Source organism: Sus scrofa, chromosome 4, assembly GCF_000003025.6.
Source record: "Sus scrofa isolate TJ Tabasco breed Duroc chromosome 4, Sscrofa11.1, whole genome shotgun sequence".
NCBI lineage: Eukaryota > Metazoa > Chordata > Mammalia > Artiodactyla > Suidae > Sus > Sus scrofa.
The window spans coordinates 3133235-3160445 of NC_010446.5; the positions used below are offsets into that span (position 1 = coordinate 3133235).

The 27211-nt window shown below is 51.1% G+C and overlaps 1 protein-coding gene across 1 annotated transcript in view; it reads left to right on the forward strand.

Moving 5' to 3' along the window:
- The window catches only part of TRAPPC9 (trafficking protein particle complex 9), a 468417-nt gene that overhangs the window by 67981 nt on the left and 373225 nt on the right, over window positions 1-27211 (forward strand). The window contains 1 exon segment of the mRNA XM_021088861.1: window positions 4299-4442. Within this exon segment, the coding sequence (XP_020944520.1) occupies window positions 4299-4442 (144 nt within the window).

Consider the following 27211-nt stretch of genomic DNA (forward strand, 5'->3'; position numbering starts at 1 on the left):
AAGGAGGGCAGGGGTGGTGTCCACGTGCCTCTGGGCCGTATTCTGGAGAAATCCCCGGTGTAGGTTGGCGTTGGGGGACAGAGGGGGGGTGTTTCTGGGCAGGCACATTGCCGCTTGGTAGAGAGATGAGGGCATTCTGAGTTGCCACGTGTGCCGGGATCCCCACCTGGTGAGCCTCTGGGAGGCTCGGGAAGGATGGCCGTTGCTTCCAGTGACCTCTGCATCCGTCCAGCGTAACGTGGGCTGGCTGCAGTCGGAGCTGCCTCCCAGGCTTCTGCAGTTGTACCAGGCCCGTCCCTCCTCTGCTCCCTGGGCCGGGCCAGCTGTACGCACCACCCGGGCCCACTGCGGTCTCCTCCCGGCCCTTCACCCTGCACCCAGTCGTCCTCAGGGCTGTGCGACGTCATCTCTCCAGGAGGTCCCCGTCGCCCCGCAGCCTAAATGCCGTCCTTTTTCTCTTTCATCGACTCCTGTTATTTCTTAATAGCATTGACTCGTAAAAACATTAAACGAACTGGGCAGTGATTAAATGTCCGTCTCCCCCACCGGGGAGGCTGTGTGCCCTGGGAGAGCAGAGACCCTGTCCTCACTGCGTCCCATGCTGGCATGTGGCAGGTGTCCCCGAAAACCCGTGGGACGTGGGACCAAACCTGATGAGCAGTTACCATGTCAAGTGCTTGTTGCCATTTATTGAAGAGTTTCTTTTTTTAAATTTAATTTAATTCTTTATTTTATGATTTTTATTTTTTCCATTATAGTTGATTTACCGTGTTCTGTCAAACTTTATTTTGTTTTAATTAATTAATCTTTCTGTCTTTTTCCAGGGCCGCACCCGCAGCATATGGAGGTTCCTAGGCTAGGGGTCTATTCAGAGCCGTCGCCGCCGGCCTACTCCACAGACACAACAATGTGGGATCCGAGCCGTGTCTGCGACCTACACCACAGGTCATGGCAACGCCGGATCCTTACCCACTGAGCAAGACCGGGGATCAAACCTGCACCCTCATGGTTCCTAGTCAGATTGGTTAACCACTACACCATGATGGGAACTCCTATTTTATTTTATATTTTTATTTTTTCCATTATGGTTGATTTACTGTGTTTGAGAGTTGGTTTCTTGACCTTAATTTTCAAATCATAAGAACGAAGTATGTTTCTTTTGAAAAATAAAACAGATAAGCATCCCTGCGTGTGGTTGGTGCTTTTACTTAGCTTTCTGTTTGGGGGGGGACATTCACCATCATTTTGTGGCAGAGGTTGGGGACAAAAAGAGCACAAATAAAGTAAAAGCGATATGTGTCTTTTTAATAAGACATAAGAGTTACTTTAAACCCCATCGCCACTGTCGCTCTGAACCACTTCAACCATTTCTCAGAGCGTTAAATGGAAATCTACTAAAATCCTGTGCCCGTGGATAAAAGGGAGATTGTCAGTGGTCTCAGGACCTGAAATGTATTTCCCTCTTTCCCCAGCTGGCTGAGGGGCGTCGAGGAGGTGGGAACACGGAAGTGTACGCGTGCGTTTGCCGGCTTAACCGGCCGCTCGTCACCGTTTTAATCTCACTGGTGTTGCTGTAGTGAAGCGTTTTGATCCTGCCTTGTGCACAGGCAGCCTTTTCCCGGACGAGGGATTAATTTTTCCCAGGAACTCTTTTGAAAGGGAGTGGCAGCGTACACGGGTTTGCTAAAAGGCAGTTGGTGTCATAAACTCTCACGTTGGGGAACTTTTGAATGTAAGAGTGTTGAAAATTTCATCCCTGGGTCATATGCTGCACATCTGTCTAGAATAAAAAGATTCAGATTTTATAGGAGGAGTAATTGGAATCACATAGAAATTACGCCTTGCACACCGTTTGGTGTTAAGAAAACTTATGCTCAGTCTTACCGTAATTGCTTGCGGTAGGAACTGGATCCTTAACTCTTTAAAAAAATCCTCCAAGTGGTATTCGTCCCATTCTTGACCCGGTAGCGTTGAGATTCGTTGTTAGGTTGCGTCGTTTGGAATTCCGGGCTAGGTTAGTCCGCACTGGTTTCCGCCTCTTCGTCCTTTTTATTTTTATTTATTTATTTTTTTCTTTTTCTTTTTTTGTCTTTTTGTCTCTTTAGGGCCGCAACCTTAGCATGGAGGTTCCCAGGCTAGGGGTCTAATCAGAGTGTAACCACCGGCCCACACCACAGCCGCAGCAGTTGAGATCCAAGTCGTGTCTGCGACCTACACCACAGCTCACAGTAACACCGGCTCCTTAATCCACTGAGGGAAGCCAGGGATCGAACCCGGATCCTCACAGATGCTAGTCGGGTTTGCTACTGCTGAGCCGCAGCGGGAACTCCTCTTCGTCCTTTTTAGCCTCTCTTATTTCATTTTGGCCTTGGATCTTTTGACACCGTGGAAGAACTGCAAGGCCTTCTCCTTCTCTCCTGTCGTTGTCTGCAAAGATTTCTGTGAGGTAGCTGACGAGGGCGGTAGGGTTTTTGTGTCTGAGTAGGGTTGGTCAGCTCTAAGAATGTCAGTGAATAATTAATAAGTGATATTCAATGGATAATTTAAAATTATGAGATAATTTAACTACACACAAATTGGAATAGTACAGTGGGCCCATCACCCAGATTAAGTCATTAACAAGATTTTGCCTTATTTGCTTTATTCATACCTTCCTTTTTCTTTTATTTGTTCTTTATTGAAGTATTTCATAGCAAATTCCAGAAATCATGTCATTTTACCCTACTTACCAAAGTAGGTATGTCTGAAAAACAGGGGCCTGTTCTTTCATGAGGCTTTCAACTTGACCCATGAGCCAGTTTGGCACCAAAAATGTACCAGACATCTTACTAGGCATTGAGACACATGGGTGAATAAGACACCATCCTGCCTCCCAAGGAAATTAAGGGCTGATGGGAGAAACAGACACACGAGCTTGCAGGGGCCTCTCTTACCTGCCACATAGCACCTGTGGGGCAAACTGTACGATCCGGTGGAGAGTCACCGAAGGGACTGGTCAGGCTGGTAGGGCGGGCGGAGGGAGAGGCAGGAAGGGCCCTGAGAGGAGGAATCCTTTCCCGCAACCTTTCTACCAAGCGCCCTGGGGCCCTGGACCCACAGCACTGAGTGGTTGCTGTTTATTTTCCATTCCTGTTGCCATGTCTTCTTCATGAAGGATTTTAAGGTCAGAAATATTGAAAAGCAGTAATTGTTGCCAAAAGGGATGAAATACTCTAAAATCCTATGATCTTTTATTTTTTTGGTCTTTTTCTAGGGCCGCACCTGCAGCATATGGAGGTTCCCAGGCTAGGGGTTCAATTGGAACCACGGCCGCTGGCCTACACCACAGCCACAGCAACACAGGATCTGAGCCGCGTCTGCAACCCACACCACAGCTCACGGCAACGCTGGATCCTTAACCCACTGAGTGAGGCCAGGGATCAAACCCAAAACCTCATGGTTCCTAGTCAGATTTGTTAACCACTGAGACACGACGGGAACTCTTAAAATCCTGTGATCTTAGGAGAGACTTTTCAATGTCTGAGCAGCCGATTGCCCCCAGCTCTCATTTCCAACATGCTAAGTTATTTTGGAAGGAGCAGCCACAAGTTTGTAGGTCACCTTTTTTTTTTTTTTTCTAATTTAACTTTCTACTTTTCTGTGCTTGTACTTTAGAGAAATGCTGTGCTTTTTAATTTTGTGTCCTTGGTTGTTGACAATGGCCCATCAATTATCAATATCTTTCTTGAAAAAAGAAAGTATGCTGTGTCTCAGATACATGCCATTGAAAACACAGTATTTTGTTCTAACCTTATCATAATTACTTCAAAATGAGTTATTTTTAAAATTGCAGAAGAGGAGTTCCCGTTGTGGCCCAGCGGAAACGAATTTGACTGGTATCCATGAGGATGTGGGTTTGATCCCTGGCCTCGCTCAGTGGATTAAGGATCTGGCGTTGCTGTGGCTGTGGTGTAGGCTGTCAGCTGCCGCTCCTATTTGACCCCTAGCCTGGGAAACCTCCACATGCTGTGGGTACAGCCCTAAAAAGACAAATAAATAAACAAATAAATAAATAACTAAAATTGGAGAAGAGAAAGTATAACGTTTGTTTGAACGTGTGAACGCGTGTCCCGTAAGCACCAAGTTCCAGGATAAGCACGGGGATACTTTGGTTGCCCTTTGAGTTTGAGGGTTGAGGCATCTGTCTTGAAATCACCGGGTCTTACCCATTAACACAGTTCTGGAAAGGCTCACGTGTTTGTTTGTTGCCAGCGTGCACGCCAAGGCTCTGCTCTGATGCCCTGTGGCTTCTGTTGCAGGCACGCACCGAGGCTGGGCCGCCGTCCAGATGCGTCTCCTTCACGAGTTGGTCTACGCGTCCCGGAGAATGGGGAACCCCGCCCTCTCGGTCAGGCACCTGTCCTTCCTGTTACAGACCATGCTGGACTTCTTGTCAGATCAAGGTGAGTGTGTTCAGGCACTAGTTTTCTCCAGGGAACGTGCAAGAGTGCACTCTTTTTTTTTTTTTTTTTTTTGTCTTTTTGCTATTTCTTTACCCAGCTCCCGTGGCATATGGAGGCTCCCAGGCTAGGGGTCCAATCGGAGCTGTAGCCACCGGCCTACGTCAGAGCCACAGCAACGCGGGATCCAAGCCGTGTCTGCAACCTATACCACAGCTCATGGCAACGCTGGATCCTTAACCCACTGAGCAAGGCAGGGATCGAACCCGCAACCTCATGGTTCCTAGTCAGATTCCTAACCACTGCCCCATGACGGGAACTCCAAGAGTGCACTCTTGATGCTGGCCCCAGCCCCATCAGCACGGGCTCAGGATGGGGTGTGTGGGTGTGGGTGTGCCTGTGTCTGGGTGTGTGCACGCATGTGCCCCGGCTCCTTGCCCTCCATGCTGTCTCCTCCTGGGGGCCCCCTCCCCACATGCTCCGTGTGGGCCCCTGGCCTTTTGACATGGTCTAGAGCGTGATGCTCAGAGGGTGATATTTGCATGCAAAGTGCATGGTTCACAAGGACCCTGCGCGGTGACTCTGCACGGTGGCCCCATGGTCCTGGCACCCAGATGGGACACAGACCAGAACCCTGGCCCCTCACTGTCCCTTCTGGTCCCAGCTCCCTGGAGGGAAGCATCTGCGGAGACTCCAGGCACTCGCCTCCCTCGTCATCGTTCTCCCATGTTCCTGGGGGGGCACGTGCATTTGGGTTTCAGTCACACCCCGCTTATTTCCAGCCCAGGCCCCACCCCAAGCCCAGGGTTCATTTGCTGCCCGGTGTCCCACAGGCGCTTGGAGACCAGCTGCCTGATGCCAGCGCCCTTCCCGCCCTGGCACTCCTGCCCTAAGCCGTGGTCCTCCCCTGGCAGCCCCCGCCCCTGCGTGCTCGCAAACACGCATCTTCTTCCCGAGGACGGCCTTCGCCCTCCCGCCCCCCGGCCGGGAACCCCCCTGGGCGGCCTTCTGCGGCCCCAGGGCCCGGCCTGTGGCTCCTCGTCTCTCCTGTCGTGCACGTCTCACGTTGCAGTGACAGAGCCGAGCCGGTGCCTGTCTTCCCGCAGAAGCTCCGAGCGAGAAGGAACCTGCCCGTTACTTGAGGGCATGCGATCTAGTGACTAAAGACCCTGGGTTTAGGAGGAGAGAAACTTGGGGCCTTTGACCCCATGAAGACGCCGCTGTCTCCATAGAGGCCTGTGTGTGATGGTCTTTGGTTAATTGGAGTCTTTGAGAAAAGGACAGAGTCGGGGCACCGTGGGTTCTTTCCTGTCACCCCAGCCTCTGCTCACCGTAACCTCAGATCAGCCACGAAACTCTTCCCGGGCCTTCGTTTTCTCATTCGTCCAACAAGGATGTGACAGCCTCTGCGGTAGTTCGTTGTTCTTTTAATGGTGGATATTTTATTTTATTAAGAGCATTAAATGATTTTTATTTTTTCCATTATAGCTGGTTCTCCGCGTTCTGTCAGTTTTCTACCGCACAGCAAAGTGACCCAGCCCCACATACATGTACACATTCTTTTTCTCACCTTATCCTCCACCACAAGTGACCAGACGTAGTTCGCAGGGCTACGCAGCAGGTCTCATCGCTTATCCACTCCAAAGGCAACAGTCTGCATCTGTCAACCCCAAGTTCCCAGTCCATCTCCCTCCCCCGGCAACCACAAGTCTGTTCTCCATGTCCATGAGTCTTTTCTATGGAAAGGTTCATGTGTGCCGTATATTAGATTCCAGATAGAAGTGATTAAAGATGGATGTTTTAATTGATTGGGTGACCTTTTTTCTGGAGAGTTCATGGTACCACTCACGGAGCTGATAGTTCACATTCTAAACAGCATTGCATTGGAATGAACTATGTCCCAAAGGAATAGCCTTCTCTTTGGGTGTGAACCTGTCTGGTTATTTGCAGGTGGAGACGTCCAGTCTTGGGGGTTCCTGCCCTTCCTCCACCACGACCGCCTCCAGTGTGTGCCAATACGTGGGAACTCACAGGATGAGTTAGGGGACCAGCTGTTCATGTGAAAAGGCTCCCAGTTTCTCAGGACCCTCCTCAGTCTCTGAAGGATGGGGGTACCAGCTTGAGGGTTTATGGGCTTTTCTTTGGAGTGACTTTCTATGAGCCTTGGTTCGGGGTCTGACTGGGCACCTGGGTACTGGCTCCCGTGGCTTCTGGTGGTAGATTGATGAGCTCTGTGGGTTGTGAGTGCAAACCCGTCCTGGGTGCTGCTCGGGGGGCCTCCAGTTAACTCTCCAGCCCATCTTTTCCACTCTTGATTCCCTGGTGATCTGGCTGTCTCAATTCTGCCAGTGCCCCAAGTACAGCAGCATTCCTAGCCTGCTGCCTGCCCTCTGGGGCCACCCTCATTTCTTTCATATTGTCCAGACTTCATCCCCCCTCCAACTGAAGCCGTCCCCTCTGGGGGCTGCATGTGGAGGCACCAGGCTGCTTCTCCTCCCCGCCCAGCCCGTAAGCCAGGTGAGGATGGGAGAGTCACCTGGATTAGCATCTGGCACCTGCTAGGCCAAGTGCTGGCTGAATGAGGGACAGCTTCTGTCCCTGCTGAATCGATGCTGCTTCTAGTTGGCAGATTTAAGAGCCATCTTGGCTTTGGATCTTCTGCAGCAGGGTTTGGCAAAGTGTCGCCTGGGGGCCAGATCCAGCCCGTACCTGATTAACGTCCTGTGTTGGCTGTTCCAGGATGAAATTGTGGTTGCTTGTGCCCATTCCTCTGGAAAGTAAAGGATGTGCTGTTTTGCCACAAGATTCCTTAAAGAGCGGGTGAGGGCAGAAATTAGCTAAGCTGTCTTAGGGATTTGAACCGAAAGTCCCTAGGGAGAAGATGAGGTTTGCCACACAGTGGCTCTGCTGCTCTGGGGGAAGTGCCATAAAAACATCACGTATGTTACGTAGCTCATGGTAACGCTCCAATGAGAAGACCAGGGAAGGTGAAGGGAGCCCTTCGAGGCTGTGCCAGGGCCAGTGGATGAACTCGTTCAGCATGGACCCAATTTCAGAGCGTCTGTGCCATCAGACTTGTTCTGCCCCGTGACATGGCAGAGCATCCTCTGTTCCTGTTTTAGACTCTAGGTGCTTTGTTAGTCAACCTTGCACTTCAGATGGTTTTGGGCTTGTGCCTGTTGGGGTCTGAAGGGTTTTGTATGTTTGTTACTGTTGTCCAGTATTTTGCTGGAGGACTGTGGGTGTTTCCTTGGAAACCCATTTAGGCTCCGGTTTCTCATCGACCTGCTGTGTTGTGCAGGATTAAGGTAACAGACCTGAAGTTCATGGCAACGTGTCTGGTGCAAAGCAGAGTTAAGACATGCCTTTCCAACATTGTTCTCCTCCTGGGGACCAGGGCTTCAGCTCTGTAGTCAGAGGGTGCTGGTTCTTCAGGCTGAGGTAGCTTCCAAGAGAAGCGGGACATCTCTTGACAGGGAAGCAGCAGCACATGGCCCCCGAGGGCTGGAAGATGTGGATACTTTCTTTTCGGAGATGTGCCGATGTTGTTACTTGTGTCTTCTCTGGTAATTAACAATAGCTTCTGCAGGAGGGGGAGGGGCGGGGGGGGGGGAGAAGCAGGAGCGGGGAGGGGAGGCGGCCAGTGCCCCAGGGCCACTTGCCTGGCCTCCTCCCTGCTTGACAGTCCATGTCCCCCACACTCAGGTTGGTGGCAACGTGGCTGTTGCTGCCTTGTATTGCAGCGACAGGCTTGGATCGGGCTATGAGTTCCCGGTTGAGCTGGAGGAGCGCAGAGTCCCAGGTCTTGGAGCCTAGATCGGGAACCTAATTGCCTGTCAGAGCTTGAGGTCCCGAGTGTTTCCCTTCCTCCGGGGCAGGGTGTGGGAGCAGGTGTAGGAAGCAGACGACCAGCACATCGGCTCGGTCTCCGCATCCTAAGATGGGGCATGTGCAGGGCTGGCTAGGCTGGCATGTGGGAGTAAAGCAGTACTATGCCTCATCTGAAATTCATGCCCCTGGGTTCCTGGCTGCTCCTCTGAGCTGCACATTTGAATGTTTGAGCATCTCAAACTCCCAAGGCAACTGTTGTCATGCAGCGCCTGTCCCCCCAAAGCAGTTTTCATGCTTTTGCCTTTAGGAAACTGAATATCTTACTAAAATGTATTTTTTAAAGGAAAATTTACTGAGAAATAACTCAATACTGTATAGTTCATCCATTTAAATTATTAGTCTAGGAGTTCCTGTTGTGGCTCCTTGGAAACAAATCCGACTAGTAACCATGAGGTTGCAGGTTTGATCCCTGGCCTCCCTCAGTGGGTTAAAGATCTGGTGCTGCTGTGGCTGTGGTGTAGGCCAGCAGCTGTAGCTCCGATTCGACCCCTAGTCTGGGAACCTCCATGTGCTGCTAGCGCAGCCCTAAAAAAAAAAAAAAAAAAAAAAAAAAAAAAATTAGTCTATTTACTGGCCTGTGTAACCATCACCATAATATAATGTTAGGTCATTTCCAGCCACCCTGGAACCTCATACCCCATCTCTGTTCCTTCTTCCCTCGCCCACTACTCCCAGCCCTAATAAGCCAGTGCGAATCGACTTTCTGTCTCTCTAAATTTGCCTGCTCTGGGCATTTCCTACAAAAGGAATCACAGATGATGTGGCCTTTTGTGTTGGTTTCTTTCACTTGTGATGTTTCCACACCCCCTGCCTTTAAGTGCCACTTATGTGCCAGGGCCCCTCAAGTCAACCTCTAGCTCCGAGCTCTCCCCAGACTCTGATTCCACTGGGCTCAGAACTAAGGTGAGCCTGACTTTTCCAAACAGAAGTCGTCCTTTCATCTTCCCCCGAAGCTGTTTCTCATCTTCGTTTCCTCACTGTCAGGCCAGCGTCCTGGGAGGGTCTTTGCTTCTTCTGTCCGTACCCCGCCTTCCAGCCTCCGTAGGTGTCATCTGCTGCAGCTGGAGGCTGGCCCGATGCGCCCGCCCGTGAACACAGTCGGCGTCCTGGACCGCTGCTACGGCTGTCTCATTCCTCTGCCTGCTTCCCCCCGCCTCCCTCTGCCATCCATCCTTTACCAGGCAGCCTGGGCGAGCTTTTAAAACAGGCATCAGAGGACGGCGCCCTGCCGCTTGCAGCCTCTGTGGCCCCTCCCCGTGCCTCCGGTAAAGCTTAAATTCCTCCTCAGCGTTTCCAGCAGATCCAGCTTGGGCCTTTTGGGGGTTTGGCCCTCGGGCGAGGAGTGGTTCTTGGAGACCAACCTCTGCACTTGCGTTGATGATCGGGAACCTAACGTTGGACATTAACTGAAAGGTCATCACCCTCCAAAAAATTCTCTTCTCTTTATGAGCCCGTTATAAGAATTGTACCCAGTTTTTATATTTTGAATTGCCTCAGTAGAAAATGTGTTTTTTCTGGTGGGTTAGATAGAAATACCTACATAGCATCCCTGCTGCTCGGCGGGCAAAGCCTAACCCAGGACTCTCTCTGTGCAGACGGCCGCCTGACCCGAAGCTGGCCGCACCCGCCCCGCCCTCCTCTGGGAGGAGCCTCCCTCCTGCTCCCTGGGCCCAGCACCCACCTGCCCCTCTTCCTTTGAGCTGGTTTCCTTCTTCTGGTCCTTTCCTCATGCCTGATACTCTCTGTCCTGGATCCTTACCTGGGGACATCTTTGAGTCACTCCGTCTCACCTCAGATGGCGAGAGGCCATCGCAGCCCTCCTGACCTTAGTCACCCCCAACGGAGCAATGGGTGGATAGAGAAGGTGCGGTGCCTCCACCTGGGTTCCTCTTCCTCATCCCGCTCCCTTTTCCTTCCTTCCTTGGTGTGTTCCTGCTGCAGCACCTGCTTGCCCACCGAGCACTTTCGCCCACTCTGTCTCCATCACTTACTTAGTTGGCAGGCTCCCCCCCCGGGGCTGCAGGCTCTCTGAGGGCAGGTCTCTGTCGCCTATCGGCATGTGTTGGTATCCTCCTATGGCTGACGCATTAATGATAAGTGCTTTCTTTTCTTTTTTTTTTTTGGTCTTTTTGCCATTTCTTGGGCCGCACCTGTGGCATATGGAGGTTCCCAGGCTAGGGGTCTAATCGGAGCTGTAGCTGCCAGCCTACGCCAGAGCCACAGCAACACGGGATCTGAGTCACGTCTGCAACCTACACCACAGCCCACGGCAACACCGGATCGTTAACCCACTGAGCAAGGGCAGGGATCAAACTAGCAACCTCATGGTTCCTAGTCGGATTCGTTAACCACTGCGCCACGACGGGAACTCCAATGCTTTCTTTTTAAAAAACAATTTTATTGAGATTTAATTTGCAGACCACACAATTCACCCAATTAAAATGTGTGCTTCAGTCTTTTAGAACCTTCACAGATATGTGCACCTGTCACCGCAGTCAATTTCAAAACATTTCATCACCTCGAAAAGAAGTCCTGTGTCCTTCGGCTAGTGGCACGCGTTGGTTCTCACATTGAGGTGGTTGTCTCTTTCATTTGTGTTCTTTCTTTCTTCGGCCAAGTTTTGCTGTTCTGGGAAATGCTGTGCAAGCATCTTCAGCTCTTTGGCTTTTTGAGCAGGAGAGAGATTTTATCAGGAGAGGGCTTTGGGGGTGAAACATTTTGAATGTTTTTATTACTGTTGAAACATATTGGAAATTGCCTTCTGAAAGGATGGCTCTAATTATACCACTGGCAGCAGTGCTGCTAATTCAATATGTAGAGCGTGTTGCCTTATTGTTTCAATTTGTATTTTCTGGGTAGCTTGCAAGGTTGGGTATTTTTCCTGTGTGCCTGCTTACTAATTGTATCTCTTTTATGGGAAACTCTTGCACAGTCTTCTGGCTGCTTCCCTGTCATTCGCCTCATTTGATTCTCATTTGTTGGGAGGAAGAGAGTGTCCCGGCCACTGTGCTGAGGTTGGTGAGGCTTTGCGATGTTAATTAAGTCCTCTGCCCAAAGTCTTCTAGTTATTCAGGGCAAAGCCAGCCTAGAGCCTAGCTTTTAGCCTGGTCCAAAGGATGTATACGTAGCTAACTAGAAAGCATTGCTCGTGCCCCGACACGCCTGGATGGTGTACAAGGGGCTTGAAGGAGTGAAGACGCCTCCACAGGTGCTTCCTTCCCTTGTTCCTGAGCAAAAGCGGAAAGTGGCAGGACCATCTGAGTTAAACATTTTGCGTAGATCTCCTTGGCAGAATTGAAAATTTGAGCCTGTTGCTGGCACTTTGAGAAATACATTTCCCGTTACAGAGGATTCGCTCAGACCACCACGTGTGAATTTAGCAGAGGCACGCGCTGCATTTGACCCACGTGGCCCCGCTCTGGTTCCCGCCTCAGAACGTCAGCATCTCTCACCCGCCTTTTACGAAGCCAGCCTTCCCGCCTTCGGTTCGGGTGGCCGCCCCGTCCCTACCCTCTCGGTGTTCTGGGAGTGTCCTGACTTTTCTTCAGGGGGGCAGTCTCCCCTCTTCATTCCTCTTCCGATAAAGCCCCTTGAGGGAGGTCAGGCCCCTCAGGGCCAGCGAGGCTAAGGTGTGGGAGTGGGACTGGGCTTCCTGCAAGAGGGAGGCTTCCTCTTTTCTGCTGCATTTGGAGGAGCGTGGAGCCCCAGGAGCTGCTGGTGACCCCTGTGGGTCATGCAGAGAAGAGTCTCGTGGAGCCAGTCTTGCCTCTCCACCCCAGCAAGTATTTGATCCCACCCCTGCATTTATCCCTGGAGCCCTGGGTCCTCCCCAGGGAGAAGGGCTTTCTGAGAAAGCAGTGGCTCTGCTTTGCTTCCTGCATATTTGTAGCATCTAAAATAGTTGTAGGTTTGCAGGAATGATTTGTGCAATGAGTGGACAGTTGTGGCAGAGGATCTGTGGCCACCCAGAAGATACTGCAGGAGGGGCCTTGGAGAGGGCACACGATGCCAGGTGTGGGGGCAGCTCGGCCACTCCTCCAGGTCCACGGCACACGACTGAGCCCATCCAGGGGAGCGTGGGGGTTCTGGGGTGTGTGGTTTCAGCTGAGCTAAATGGACCCAGTGGTGAAGATTTGAATTTGTGGTTTGGAGTGCAAGTCCGCTTTCAGGAAGCAGAGATAGTCCCCATTGAGAAAAAGCATTCCTTTTTTTTTTTTTTTTTTTGGCTTCTCTCTATCATAGTTGGCATTTTCCATCTTGTTTTAGTACCAGGAACCATTTTTATTTTGCTTTCTCCTTGGCAAGCCCATGCTTCCAGGTTTCGACGGGCTGGACGGGAATAGCTCCTCCTCCCTGTTCCGCCTTTGCTCTGCTTTGTCCTCGTTCTCTCGTTGAAAACTATTGATCTGAGATGATGTGGTGCTTTTTGAATGAGAGTGAATTATACTGTGAAGAGAATAGGAAAAAACAATTGCCAGTTCTCTTGGTAAACATTATGGTTTTTACATGTGAAGTAGACAGGCTTTTGAGTTGTGAGTGCAATTATAGGAGACCCTTAACGGGCTCATAAAGGTGAACTTTAAGGGTTCTGGGAGTACAGTTCAATGACAGGGGACCCGGCTCCAGACTCTCCTCCTCCTTCTGGTCCTTCATCAGCTCCAGCCGTGGCCTGACGCCCTCCGTGGACACAGGCTCGTTTCGTAGGCATCTCTGGGACCTTGCATTTGTTCTCTGCGCCTAACGGTTCCCCCGGCTCCTCGCCTGGCTGCGTCCTCGGCATCCTCCAGGTCGGATGCCGCCCGTGGTCCACCTGTCAGCCCCGCTCTCCCTGGAGCTTCTTGGGGGCGGGCTCTGTCTGTCCTCATCCGTCTGTGACCTGGGGCGGCGTGCAGGGCTCCGTCAGTGTTCACTCGCTGTCCAGCTGGAACGTCCTTTAACTTCTTTCCATTTCATGCTCCCTGTTTGTGCCCTAGGCACAGGAGACCCGCCTCCAGCTTCCATGTGGGGAACTCAAGCAGCTGATAGATCTCCCTCCGCCCCTGCCCCCCCAGCTCCTGAATCACTCAGCTGGATGTGGATTTGGTCATTTGGTTCTAATAAGGCTTAACCCTCGGGGGAAATACATTTCGAAGGGAAATACATTTCGAAAGAAAATAATGCTTAGCTAGTGGTTAACTCAGGATGTCCACTGCCACTTCCAGGGCGCCCCTCTGGACCCAGGGCCCAGGAGCCTGCATTTTGCAAGGACCCCTGGGAGGCCCGTGCAGGAGGTGGGCTCCGTGGGCTGGGAGGCAGGCTCTGATGAGTAGGAGTTGCTGTTAGGGAGTTTTTCACTGAGGTCATTTCTGTGCCTTTGCTTCTTTCTGGAAACCAGCCTCCCTCCTTTCCCGCCATGGCCTCGTTTGCTGGGTGAGGAAGTTAGTGCTCAGAGTCACCGTTGCTGCCCTGGTCGCCCTCCGGGGGGTCTGCATCCTTTACTGCCCCTGCTCCTGGCAGCAGTAGTTCCCACATCAGATTTGTGACTTGTGGCCCAGAGACTTGTCGGTTATTCAGCTACTCGTATGAAGAGTCATGTACAGGTGTGTAGGTTGTGGCACAGTTAGAGCGCTAGTGTCATGTTTTTGTTGGAAAGAAGCTGAGGCTGACATGAGATCTGAGGTTGTTGATGCAAAACTTTGCCCGGGAGGGAGTTGAGGGAGTGGGACCAAGACTGGGCAGCCCCGAATGTGAATGGCTGGGTGGACACAGTGGGCTGACCGGACGTGGAGGGCTGGCCGGCCACACCTTCCCACGTCCCCCACCCCTGTGCTTTTTCACTTGCCATAATTCTAGCCTTTTTGAATACTTCTCTGGGAGTCCTGTTGTTTCTCAGCGGAACAGAACCTGACTAGTATCTATGAGGATGCGGGTTCCATCCCTGGCTCCTCTCAGCGGGTTAAGGATCAGCTCTGCCATAAGCTGTGGTGTAGGTCGAAGACACGGCTTGGATCTGGTGTTGCTGTGGCTGTGGTGTAGCCAGCATCTCCAGCTCTGATTCGACTCCTAACCTGGGAACTTCTATATGCCATACCTGTGGCCCTGAAAGGAAAAAAAAATTACTTTGCTGGCCATCTTTTATAATCCTGGGTTTTAAAATATATGTTCTTCACATTTTTTTTTGAATTTCAGTAAATTGTAAAATGGAATTGAGAATAAAAATGCATCCTTTTACTAGCTTTTGGTATCAGAGAGTATGGGTAAAATAACATGACTGTAATAATTGAAGGTCTCCCATGATTGGACCAAGTCTGAAACATACAAGGTTGGGTTTGAGGTCCTGTGTGTTATGTCTTGTTCTCACCGTGGGGAACACGTGGGCTTAGATTTGAGTTTCTGTTCTTTAGCTTCTTTTTTTCCTTTTTTTGGTCTTTTTGTCTTTTTAGGGCTGTGCTGTGGCACATGGAGGTTCCCAGGCTAGGTAGGGGTCAAATCGGAGCCATACCTGCTGACCGATGTTACAGCCACAGCAACGAGGGATCCGAGCTACATCTGTGATCTACACTGCAGCTCACGGCAACGCCGGATCCTTAATCCACTGGGTGAGGCCAGGGATTGAACCTGCAACCTCATCGTTCCTAGTTGGATTTGTTAACTGCTGAGCCGTGAGGGGAACTCCTGTCCTTTAGCTTCAGAGCTGAGCACGAAGAGTTGCAGCGTGAACCCTGCCCAGAGGTGAAGGGCATGGTTTTTATAAGATGAGGGCAGTGTGCGTTATCTAGCTTCTGGCCTTCCATCCCTTCCCCCCCTTCCCGCCTCGTGTGCGTGCATGCGTGATATCGCTGGGGGTTTTGAGGTTCACCTGGGTGGAGGAGAGGAGAGTCTGGGCCCAGGAGTTGTTATGCTAGAGTCCTGGTGGGAGGCCTCACTAAAGGGCTATAATTTGTTTCCATTGTAAGTTATACAGTCCCTTTTGTTTGTTCAGAAATAGACAGAAGGGGCTGAACCAAACCCAGCAGAAACCAGGGGAAGCCTTTGACTTCCTTAACTTCTGTGTTGAAGAGATAAATACTGTGCAGCGCCGCGTAATAAGCACCTGCTGATAAAATGCATTCTCAGTGGAGAAACCACACAAGGACCACAGCGCTGCGAAGGAGAACTAGCAGTGTGTCAAAATCTCCAGTGTATTAGTGGATTTACTCGTTATGGGAAAAATACTAATTCTCCAACTTTTAGGTGAACCGAAATAGAACTTCCCAAGGCGGGGGTGGAAGGGGCGGTGTATCAAAAAGGGCCTTCTGCAGCTTCTGGAAGAATTCAGTCTCGTGGGGCACCGTGGTCTAAAGGGTGTGTGCTTTTCGGTGGGGTGGGTCGGGGTCGCTGGCCCGCCATCTGATCCACGGAGTGCCATCTGCCAGTCTCTGGGGCAGACTGCCGCTTCTGGCCCGGGGTATGGTGACACATTCTAGGCGTCTCCTTGCCTCCCAAGTCGCCCTTCTCTTCTCAAGTTTGTTGACAGCAGTCTCCGTATGAAGGCCGGACAACTGGAATTGAGGCGTTTTTCCTCCCCGCCTCAGCCCCACAGTGTCTGGCTCCCAGGGGCTGGCTTTGTGCTTGGGAAATCAAATTGCTTGTTTTCTCTGGATTGCACCTCATCAGTGAAAGGAGGGTCAGACCTCCCTGGTTGTGCTGGTGTAAGGACTGCACACGCTGTGTATATACAAAGAGCCTGGCACATAAAACCCGCTCAGTGCATTGTCATTGTTATCATGTATGTTGCCTTGTTACTGACTTCCCGTGTTTCAGCATGTACAGCTCTTAACCTGAAAACGGGCTGCTTTCTGTTTTGATGATGCGTGTGTCTCACTCACGGGGAAGCTGAGTGGCCTTGGATGAGCTGCTGGGGTCCCTGGCCTGGGCCGCCCTGTGTGTGGCGTGGAGCACCCTGCAGAGAGAGGAACATCGGGCTGCCAGCGCTGTGCTACCCACTAGGGTTCTTGGCCTCCCCAAGCAATAGAAACTGACAAGAGGCCAGACAGAAAATTCAGGCAAGGCTTTGCTGGGGCCCCTGCTGCAGCAGGAGGGAGCAAAACCAAGTAGCATTTTCCCTTGCTTGCTGGCCTAGGGAGGGCGAGCTGCTTCCTGTATGGGGGGAGGGTAGGGGTGGGTCTAGGGCTTGGGCTGGAGGGCTGGCCAAGGAGTCTGCCCACACCTTTGGTGTGCTGTGTGCAGGGTGCATTTGTCGCTCCCTGGTGCCAGGGTGCTTTGGCTCCCGGCTCCACAGAAGTGTTGGGGGTGTTTGTCTTTTTGTATCTTGTCCGTAATTTGCCCCAGCGGCGCATGCCTGCAGCTGTTTTGGTCCCTTACTGCTTCTTTGTATTTTGTTGCTTGCGTCTGTCCAGGTGCAAGCACTGCGGCACCCAGGGCCCAGCCGGTCGCCCTCAGATGCTTGAGGCCGACCTGGATTTGCCTCCTGTATCTTCTGCTGATTAAAGCGTAACCTTTGACAGTTCACTTACTTCCCTACGCCTGCTCTCCACTGTAAGATTAAGAAGCTAACGTTTGGGCAGCTGGAGGATTGTCAGAAATAATGTGCATCAGCCGCTTAGCATCCTTCCTGGAATAGACACTCGATAAACACTCGCATCCTAACTTACCTACTCGAAAAGTGGGTGTTTCCCCCCGTGATGTGGTATTACGAGTCCTTCCTTCCCGGCTTAACGCGCTCCCTATCTTTAAGCTTTGGGTGGGTGTTGTCAGCAACCTGTTGAGGGTGTGAAAAGATAGTTTCTCGGTAGGAGTCTCATGTTGGATGGGATGGATGAGGGGAACTTTTATTTTGGGCTGTGTCTGACCTAGGTTTTAATTTGACTGGTTACCTCTGGGGAGTGGTCATCTTGGTGGTAGGTGGCAAATACGTACTTATTGCTCAGGAAGATGGAAGTGATTAAAGTGTAGGTGCCTGCATCAGCAACGTGTCGGAGTAAGAAAAGAGGAATTTTGGAGCATGAGATTCAAGCCGAAATGGAGCAGTATGGCTTTTACAGGGAAGTATTGAATCTGAAATTGGAAGCGACTGGAAAAGGTGGTGTTGGCCACGTGGACGGGATCTCAGGGTCTGGCGTGGTCTTCCGGACGGGGAACAGGACAAGGAGTGGAGAGGTGGCTCAGGCTTCCTAGGCGTGACCTTGGACCACTCCCTGGCCTTCGCTTTTCTCTGGGGCAAAACAATGAAGCACCTGTGATAATGGGTGAAGAGTTTGGGGTGATGAAACCAATTTGGAAATAGACAGTGGTGATGCTTATGCAGTTTTGTGACTGTAATGAATGCCCCTGGATGGTACAATTAAAAATGAAGAAAATGGCACATTTATTTTATCTTTTTCTTGGTCTTTTTAGGGCTGCACCCGTGGCATATGGAGGTTCCCAGGCTAGGGATCGAATCGGATCTACAGCTGCCGGCCTACGCCACAGCAACTCGGGATCCGAGCCGTGTCTGCGACCTACACCACAACTCACGGCAACGCCGGATCCTTAACCCACTGAGCGAGGTCAGGGATCGAACCTGCCACCTCATGGTTCCTAGTTGGATTCGTTTCTGCTGCGCCATGACGGGAACTCCACGTTTATTTTGTATATAATATCTCACAATGAAAAAAAAAGGATTGAAATATTTGATGACATTAAAAATGAAGCAGTTCTCCTGAAAGATCACGCGTGTGTATAACCACGTATCAGATTAGCTCTGCAGTAGATGTTGCGCCTCGGCCTTGATTTGGAACTTTGAATCTATTAATATTTTCTGTCAGTTCAAACGCCTTCAAGATGTACTCCAGGGACTCACCGAGCACCAGAGAGGACAGACAGCTCCCCTGGCCCTCAAACGTCTCCGACCATGGCCCAGGAGGACACGCACCATACACGTGAAACCGGACACTTCACGAGGCGACTCCTCTTCTTTCCAGGCAGTGTCCCCCGTCAGCTTGGGCTGCTGTTAACAAACCACCGCAGCTGGGGGTTTCAACAGCAGAAGCCTACTGTCTGCAGTCCTGGAGGCTGGACCTCTGGGATCCAGAGGCCTGTCTCCTGGGCGTGGAGACGGCCGTCCTGCCCTGTGTCCTCCTGGTCATCGCCTGCGTCTGTGTCCTCATCGCCTCTCCTCATAAGGGCACCGGTCATCCTGGATCAGGGCCCGCCTGTGGGCTCATTTTAGCTTCACTGCTTTAAAGGCCGTGTCTCCAAGGGTAGCCATGGTCTCAGGTCCTGGGTGTCGGGCCCTCTGCAGGTGAATTTGGGGGGTGGAGGGACACCGTCGAGTCCACAACACGAACTATGATCTGTCCCTTCCCCAGGGATGCTGGTCACTGGCCTCTAAATTGGTGTTTATGGCCCACGAAGAGGGCGAAGCCGCTTCTTACAGTGAGTGGCACGCTTCCTTCCCTTTTTGAGTTGGCAACAGAATCTCAACGGAATTCCCTCCTCCGCGACCCGTTCCCGCATCTCTGACGCTTCCTTCCCTCTTTGAGTTGGCAACAGAATCTCAACGGAATTCCCTCCTCCGCGACCCGTTCCCGCATCTCTGACAGCCTGACCCTCAGTCGGTGCTCCTGGTCCTGCTTTCTGGAGGCACGATCCTTATCTGCTCGCCTGAGCTCGGATGTCGCAGTCCCAGACTTCCAAGCCTGATGCATTCCTTTTCTTACGCGCCCAGCTGGTTTTTTTTTTTTTTTTTTAATGTTTTTTAATTTTTTTTCAATATAGCTGGTTTACAGTGTTCTGTCAATTTTCTACTGTACCGCAAGGTGACCCAGTTACACATACATGTATGTGTTCTTTTTTCTCACATTCTCATGCTCCATCATAAGTGACCAGACATAGTTCGCAGGGCTACACAGCAGGATCTCATTGCTTATCCAGTCCAAAGGCAACAGTCTGCATCTTTTCAACCCCAAGTTCCCAATCCATTCCGCTCCTTCCCCCTCCCCCTGGGCAGCCACAGGTCTATTTTCCACGTCCATGATTTTCTTTTCTGTGGAAAGGCTCATTTGTGCTGTATATTAGATTCCAGGTAGGAGTGATATCATATGGTTTTTGTCTTTCTTTTCTGACTTACTTCACTCAGTGTGAGAGTCTCTAGTTCCATTCATGTTGCTGCAAATGGCATTATTTCGTTCTTTTTTGTGGCTGAGTAGTATTCCATTGTGTATATATACTACATCTTCCGAATCCAATTGTCTGTTGTTAGACATTTGGGTTGTTTCCAAGTCTTGGCTATTGTGACTAGAGCTGCAATGAACATGAGGGTCCATGTGTCTTTTTTAAGGAAAGTTTTGTCCGGATATATGCCCAAGAGTGGGACTGCTGGGTCATATGGTAGTTCTATGTATGGTTTTCTAAGGTACCCCCATACGGTTCTCCGTAGTGGCTGTACCAGCTGACATTCCCACCAGCAATGCAGGAGGGTTCCCTTTTCTCCACACCCCCTCCAGCATTTGTTGTTCATGGACTTATTAATTATGGCCATTCTGACTGGTGTGAGGTGTAGCTCGTGGTAGTTTTGATTTGCATTTCTCTAATAATCAGTGATGTTGAGCATTTTTTCATGGGCTTTTTGGCCATCTGTACATCTTGGAGGAATGCCTATTAAGGTTTTTTGCCCATTTTCAATTGGGTTGTTGGCTTTTTTGCTGTTGAGTTGTATAAGTTGTTTGTATATTTTAGAGATTAAGCCTTTGTCAGCTGCATCATTTGAAATTATTTTCTCCCATCCTGCAAGTTGTCTTTTTGTTTTCTTTTGGGTTTCCTTTGCTGGGCAAAAGCTTGTCAGTTTGATTAGGTCCCATTGGCTTATTTTTGCTTTTATTTCTGTTGCTTTGGGAGACCAGCGTTGGTTTTGTAAGAACGTCTTCCTGTCACATCTTTCCTCAGCCGCAGCACCTTCTTGCTGACCAGGCTTTGCCTGAGCAGGGGTTTCTGGGTCCTGAGAGTGTGTGACAGTCGTTGGTGTGACCCTTCTGTGTTCTGTGCCCCTCCAGTTGCCCCGGGGGCCAGCTCCTGCTGTTTGGCCTGTTTTATGGTGAGGGAGGTGATGCATCAGGACGTTGCTGATATGCCTGAGGGCTCCTATGTAGCATTCTGGCTCTGGAGTCCCTGCTCTTGTCCGCTGGCCTCGGTCATCTCCAGCTGCCCAAGTGCACTCACTGACTGTGGCCCGTTGCGCTGCACTGTGACAAGGAGCCGAACCCACTGCGGGTTGCTCGGCCGGCATCACCTGTAGTGTGTCTCCCTCCCAGAGGTCACCCACCAGCTGAGACACAGTTGTCATTTGTTTGAAAGACAAGGTTGGCTGAGATGGAAAACATCAGCTTTCGTTTATACACTTTCTCCTTCACTTTATCACCAGCTCATTACTTTGCTGCTCAGCACAAAGGAAACGCAGTGGAAGTTTCCTGTGGTCAGCGTCGGATTAGGCGGGGACTCAGCCCGGGAAAGATGCTCTCCCGGGGGTTCCATCCTGACGAGATGGACCGCAGGCTCTCACCTCCCCGTGCCCTGGGGCTGGGGGAAGGTGGAGAAGCAAAGCTACACATTTTCCAAATATTCTCAGTGCTCCTCGTCTCCCGTCTCCGTTTCTCTGGCTCCAGTCCCACGTCAGCTCTCGGCGGCAGAACAACGGCAGTGGGGACAGGGGACCCGCACCGCAGCACAGCTGCATCCGGAAACGTCAGGAGTAGCTATAGGACAGAATCTTTTGTTGCCTTGTAAACAGGGATCGTTACGTCGTCAAACCTAAAAGATTTTTACTTTAAACACTTTGATACAGAAGAGTGTTTATTTCATGCCCATTCTCCTTGGGGAAGACCTGGAGCAGCTGGAAAAGAAGCTTTTGCCTTAAACAGTTATGAAATTAACGTTATACCAAAAGTAATTATTCGAGTTATGAAAAACAAGGATTATTAAAAACTAGAAATTACAGAGCCTATCAGTGAGGGTGTAAATTTCAAAAATTCTGTGAAGATTTGTGGCGAGGATTTAAGAGTTCAGCTCTTACTGTATTCAAAATACACTTGTATTCACAGTAAAAGTTTGGGAGTTCCTGTCGTGGTGCAGCAGAAACAATCCGAGTAGGAACAATGAGGTTGTGGGTTCGATCCCTGGCCTCACTTAGTGGGTTACGGATCTGGCGTTGCTATGAGCTGTGGTGTAGGTCGCAGATGTGCCTCAGATCTCGTGTTGCTGTGGCTGTGGCATAGGCTGTCGGCTACAGCTCTGATTCGACCCCTAGTCTGGAAACCTCCATATGCCATGGGTTCGGCCCTAAAAAGACAAAAAGAAGACAAAAAAAAAAAAAAAAAAAGTAAAAGTTTGCTTATGATCACACATCCCATCCCGACCTCTGAGCTTCAGAACGAAGGCTGGGCCTGTCCCCTGAATGGCCTAGGACCCTCAGTGGAATTTGCTCTTTGCCTTGAGGGTGTTTCCATTTCCTTGTTCTTGGAAGCTTGAAGCCATCCTCAGAGTGTCGTGCTTCTCCTCTGTCCTGTGAGTTGCCGGGAGGTCGCCCGTGCCCCTTCTCACGCTTGAGCTGCTTTCCTGTGGGATTCGCGTCGCCCTTTCCGCCAGCCCATCCCGGTTCAGACTTGGCAACGCGTGTTTCTCGGTCTGCAGTGGACTCTCAGCATCAGGCCCCGTTCCATGCTTTGGTCCCTTGATGCTTTCTTCACCCCGAAGCCAGAATTCCCTCCGTGAAATGTGAACTAAATCACAGCCTCTGTTCCTTGTTAACCTGCAGTGACCACCTCCCTCCATCTGGTGGATTCTCAGCTCCGTCTTGAAGATGCTCCGTGTTTGATCCATACCATCTTTTTGGCCTAATTTCGTACTTTCTCCACCTGTATAGTCTGTATTTCATATATACGGGGCTTTAAAAATTCTGTGTTTTTTCATGTTGAGTATCGTCGCTGGCTCCGTCCTTGGACTTTGCCTGTTGCCCGTGGTATTAAGAAAGTGATACCTCTGTCATTCCCTTACCTAGTTCTCAGTTATGCCCCATCTCGTTATGGCCCGTGAGTACTTTCACTATCTGGTTCCTTCGCTAGATGACAGGCTCCTTGGGGACCAGACCGCCTGACTCACCTTCATCTCTTATCATTTGGACAATGCTTTTACCTGGAAGATAGTCAGTAAGTGCAGAATTAATTAGCATCGCTTTTCCCTGGTTATTTCTTAGTGGGTATTAGTTGAGACCCCGCCATGCGTAGGAGGCGGCTCCGGAGGCTGAGGAGTTGGGAGCTCGTGATGATGGGGGATCCGGCCGAGGGCTTTCGGGTAGGATGTTTCTCAGACGGGGCAGATACTCTCTCTTTGTTAAAGGCATGTTGAGTGAAATATGAAACAGGGTTAGAAGCAAGGGAGATGACCCCGCAGAGCAGCTTCCTACAAACCAGAGCCTGGTGGAGAAGCGGAGGCCACACGGGGTCTAAGGCCTTTCCAAGCTGCAGTTTCCCGTCCGCAGGATGGGGAGGACAGTGGCACTTCTTCGAAAAGGTTTGGGACAATTCACCAGTGGGACCACTGGGGAGCAGTACGTCCTCATTAAATGTCTGTTGCTGCTGCCCTGCTGTGGCTAAGCGGTGCTGAGGGCAGTTCTGTGGGGGTTAGGAGGGGCTCTGTGTCTTTGGGACAGGAAACCCTTCTGTCAGGATGAGGAGCCTGGAGCTCCCGTCGTGGCTCCATGGTTAACTGCCGCGTCCAGCGCTGCAGGGCAACGGGAGAGTCACCCGCAAAACACACAAGCCTCTTTTCCAGTTAGAGGGTGGGGGACCCGGAGGCTCTCTGTTCCACAGAGCGAAGGCACCTAGGCTTTAGCCCTCACGACTTTTATTAGGGAAGGTGATGTAGGTTAAGGAGCAAAATCAGGTGAGGCAATGACAAAACCATCACTGAGTGAACAGCAAAGGAATCTGCCAGCAGCTAGTTACAGGTGCATCCCTCTAGGGCATGGTGCAGCTGCTCCTGGCTAATGCATACCTCCCTTATCTTGTCTTTGAAGGAGACCCTGTACCTTAGAACTCTGCGTCAGCATTCCTTAGCCTGTGCTTTTGCACATGCGCCAAGTTTGCCTTCTGCAGAGTTCAGCAGTTCAGTGGTTTCCAGCAGTTAACAAACCCAGCTAGTATCCATGAGGACGCAGGTTCAATCCCTGGCCTCGATCAGTGGGTTAAGGATCCGGCGTTAGCCATGAGCTGTGGTGTAGGTTGCAGATGTGGCTTGGATCCCACGTTGCTATGGCTGTGGTATAGGCGGGTAGCTGCAGCTCCAGTTAGACCCCTAGCCTGGGAACCTCCATATACTGCAGGTGCAGCCCTAAAAAGACAAAAAAAAAAAAAAAAAAAAAAAAAAAGAATGAGGAACCTTAAAAGTCCCTGTGGAAAATGTTAACAAGACCCAAATTTTCTTTATAAAACTTTCTGAAAATTCAATTTTAAGTATTTTTGAAATAATTTTCATTATATAAATCACATGTGGCCTTTTTAGAAATCTTGGGAAGTATAAGCAGGGAAAAATTGTGTATAATTTACATGAGCAAATAGACACTCTGAACATTTTAGTGTATTTCTTTTGTATTTTCTGTTTTTCGAAAACAATTGGATTGATGTTTGAAATTGCATTTATTTAAAAAATATTATTGTTATTTTTGCTTTTTAGGGTCACACCCACAGCATATGGAAGTTCCCAGGCTAGGGGTCTAATCAGAGCTACAGCTGCCGGCCTATACCACAGCTGCAGCAGTGTGGGATCCGAGCCACATCTGTGATCTATACCACAGCTCATGAGAAACGCCAGATCCTTAGCCCACTGAGCGAGGCCAGGGAGCGAACCTGCACCCTCATTGGGCCTAGTCGGATTCGTTTCCATTGCGCCACGACGGGAACTCCAAGGATCTTGCTTTTTTTTTTTTTTATCTAAGTCTTACAGATGGTTTAAACCTTCCACCTTGAAATTTGTTTTCTGTTTGTCTTATCTGTGTTTTCTTCTTTTTCTCCTTTTCTGCCTTTATTTGGGAGAGTGAAATATTTTCTGTGTTCCAGTGTGTCGTCTCTATGGACTTTTAAAGCCACAGCTCTATTTTTTTAATGTACTTGCTCTGCAATCTGAGATTACAGGATGCGTCCTGACCACAGTCCATCTTCACATACTATTGTGCTACGTTGCTTTTTGGACTTGGGGTGTAAACAAGAGTGGGGAGAGAGAAGTAAATAATAGGGACCTTCAGAAAAAGGCGCTGCCTCTCCTGTCAGTCTCAGCCTTGGGATCTGTAGCATCTCATTGGCAACCGAGCTGGGCTTGGGTTCTGTTGGAGCTCACGGGTAGCTTTGGTCTTTGAGGGGTGGGGTCAGGATGAAACCACCCCAGGGCACGGGGTGTGGGTGGGGAGAGCCTGTGGGGCTCTCTCTGGGGTTTCCAGCCAGCTGCCAGCGCCTCCTGCAGGCCGTCTCTCCCACTCCGACAGGTTGCTGGTTGGTGGGTCCAGGGGAGCTTTCCCATCTCAGTGCCCCCTCTGGCTTTCTGCCTTCTGGGAGCTTCTGCTTGGCTCTGCCCCCAGGCTCCTGTACTTGGGGTTGGTGCCTGGTGCCTTGGAGGGACTGTTTCCGGCTCCTCTGCCCTGCTCGTGACCTTTGATGGCCATGGCCTTGGAGCAGGGGTTCCTCTCGTTCTCCTGCTCTGCCCCAGCTCTGCTGTTGCTTGGGCAGAGCACATCGCACCTCAGGGCACCTCTCGGCTGGGTGCCTTGCCCAGGTCTGCGGGCAGCTGCCTTGCATCTGGGGAAGGTCCCAGGCACCTTGGGAGGGGGCCCTCAGCTCAGCCCCCAGCCTCCATGTGCACACCTTCTGCGAAGGCCCGGGGAGAGGTGACTGTGCAGACATGCCTGGCGACTGGGCTTCCCTGAGTTCGAGTCCCCTGTTCCCCCTCAGGAAGCTGGGAAGAGTTTGTGGAAAGGTCTCTTCGCCAGATCCCCTGCTTCCTCTTGCCGCCCTGAGCGAGAGGACCGCTGCGGGTCTCCTCTCCTGGGGAAGATGTGCCTCGTTCTGGAATTTAGTTCCTTTACGTGCCCCTTCAGATGGGTTTTTGTTGGTTGGTTGGTTGGTTGGTCTTTTTAGGGCCACATCTACAGCCTATGGAAGTTCCCAGGCTAGGAGTTGAATTGGAACTACAGCTGCTGGTCTACACCACAGCCACAGCACTGTGGGATCTGAGCCGTGTTTGCGACCTACACCACTGCTCACGGCAACACCAGATCTTTAACCCACTGAGGGAGGCCAGGGATCGAACCCGCAACCTCATGGGTCCTAGTCGGATTCATTTCCTCTGTGAGAAGGCCCCTTTTATAACTCCTGCAGCTGGGCTCAGGAGTCACTCTTTCCTGCCGTACTGTCCCCTCTCCTGAGCCACTGTGGGATGACTTTGGCGGCCTTCTGTCCTGCAGAGCTGGTGGGACAAAGTCCCGGGGAACCCATGCCGTGGCTCCCGGCACCTGGCTTCTCCTGGGCGCCTGGCCCAGGCTGGCTGGCGCAGTGGCGGATGTGCGGGCGCTGGTGGCTGCTCGGCCTCTTGGCGGTGGTTCTCTCTGTGCCTGGAATCCACACGCTCTCCCAGGGATGCGGTTGTGCACCTGCACGAGCATCCGTCCCTCTGGACCCTCCAGTCCTGTTGCCGTGGCAGCTCTCCAGCGCCCTGCTCTTCTTCTGGGACACTTGAGTTGGCTCTTTCAGTTCTTGCTGGGAGTGTTGTTTGCTGTGAGTGACTCCAGAAGTGGAGGCAGCAGGGTGGGATTTATAACGGAGATTAGCTTTTCCGTGGCAGTGAGATGCTCTTGGGTGAGCAGGTGTGGTGTACAGACGTCCCAGGTTCAGGGTGATCCCCGGCTGCACAGACTCCTCGTTTTGTGGCTTTGGCTGAACCACCTCCTCTCCCCGGACCTTATTTGTGTCTTCGTAAAATGCGTCACGTAGGCTTCTTCGTTAGTGGAGAATGATTCTCTTTCCTGTGAAGGGAATTCACTCGGGGCGACGGCAGGCCTCCCCAGCCCATCCCTGGAGGGGAGATGACGTCAGGTACCTGATCGCCACGCATAGTCCCACCAGCCACTGTGATGGGTTGGCTCACGTCGCTTCGCCCTGCGTGCTCCTGGGAGGTGCTGCTCTGTCTGGGCTCCGTGCTGGAGGTGGGGCCTGGCCTCCCCCAGGTGGTGCCAGCTCAGCTGCAGAGGTCTACTGCCCGGCTCTCGCCATCAGCGAGGAGCTGTGCTTTCTAAGAAACCATGTCATGTCCTTCGCGTGGTCTGTATGTGATAATAAATGTGATTCTTTAGCCTCCGTCTTTTCTCTTCGTTCTGTTTTCAGCTCATTTAGAAGGGTGGGCAGGAGGGTCCTGCTCCCTGGGAACCCTCAGATCTCAGCATTACGTGTGGAAAGAGCGACAGTGTTCCTATGGGAACAATTCAAAGAGTAACTGTGCTTTTTATTTCTAAAAGTTGAAAGTGTCGGAATTGAAGTAAAAGTGTAATTTCTGTATCACGACACCGGTACTTTTCCCTCTGTATTTTTTTCTTCTTTCTCCTAGAGTTTTCTTATTTCAAATTTGGAGGAAAAGCCGTCCTCCTGTCTCCCCTTTCTGCTGTCTCCCTGTGCATAATATCATAGCTGGCTTAGCGCCCACGTGGTTGTCTCAGCTCACTACTTAGAAGAGACAAGAGGAGATGAGCTGTGAACGCGTGACGTGCTGGCTTTCATGCTGGTGTCAACACTTGGAGTGGCTAATGGTCCAAAGTTTTGGGGACTGTATTTTCTGCTTCTATAGGGGACAGTCTCGTTAAGGTGGCAACTAGGCTTTTATGAAAAATA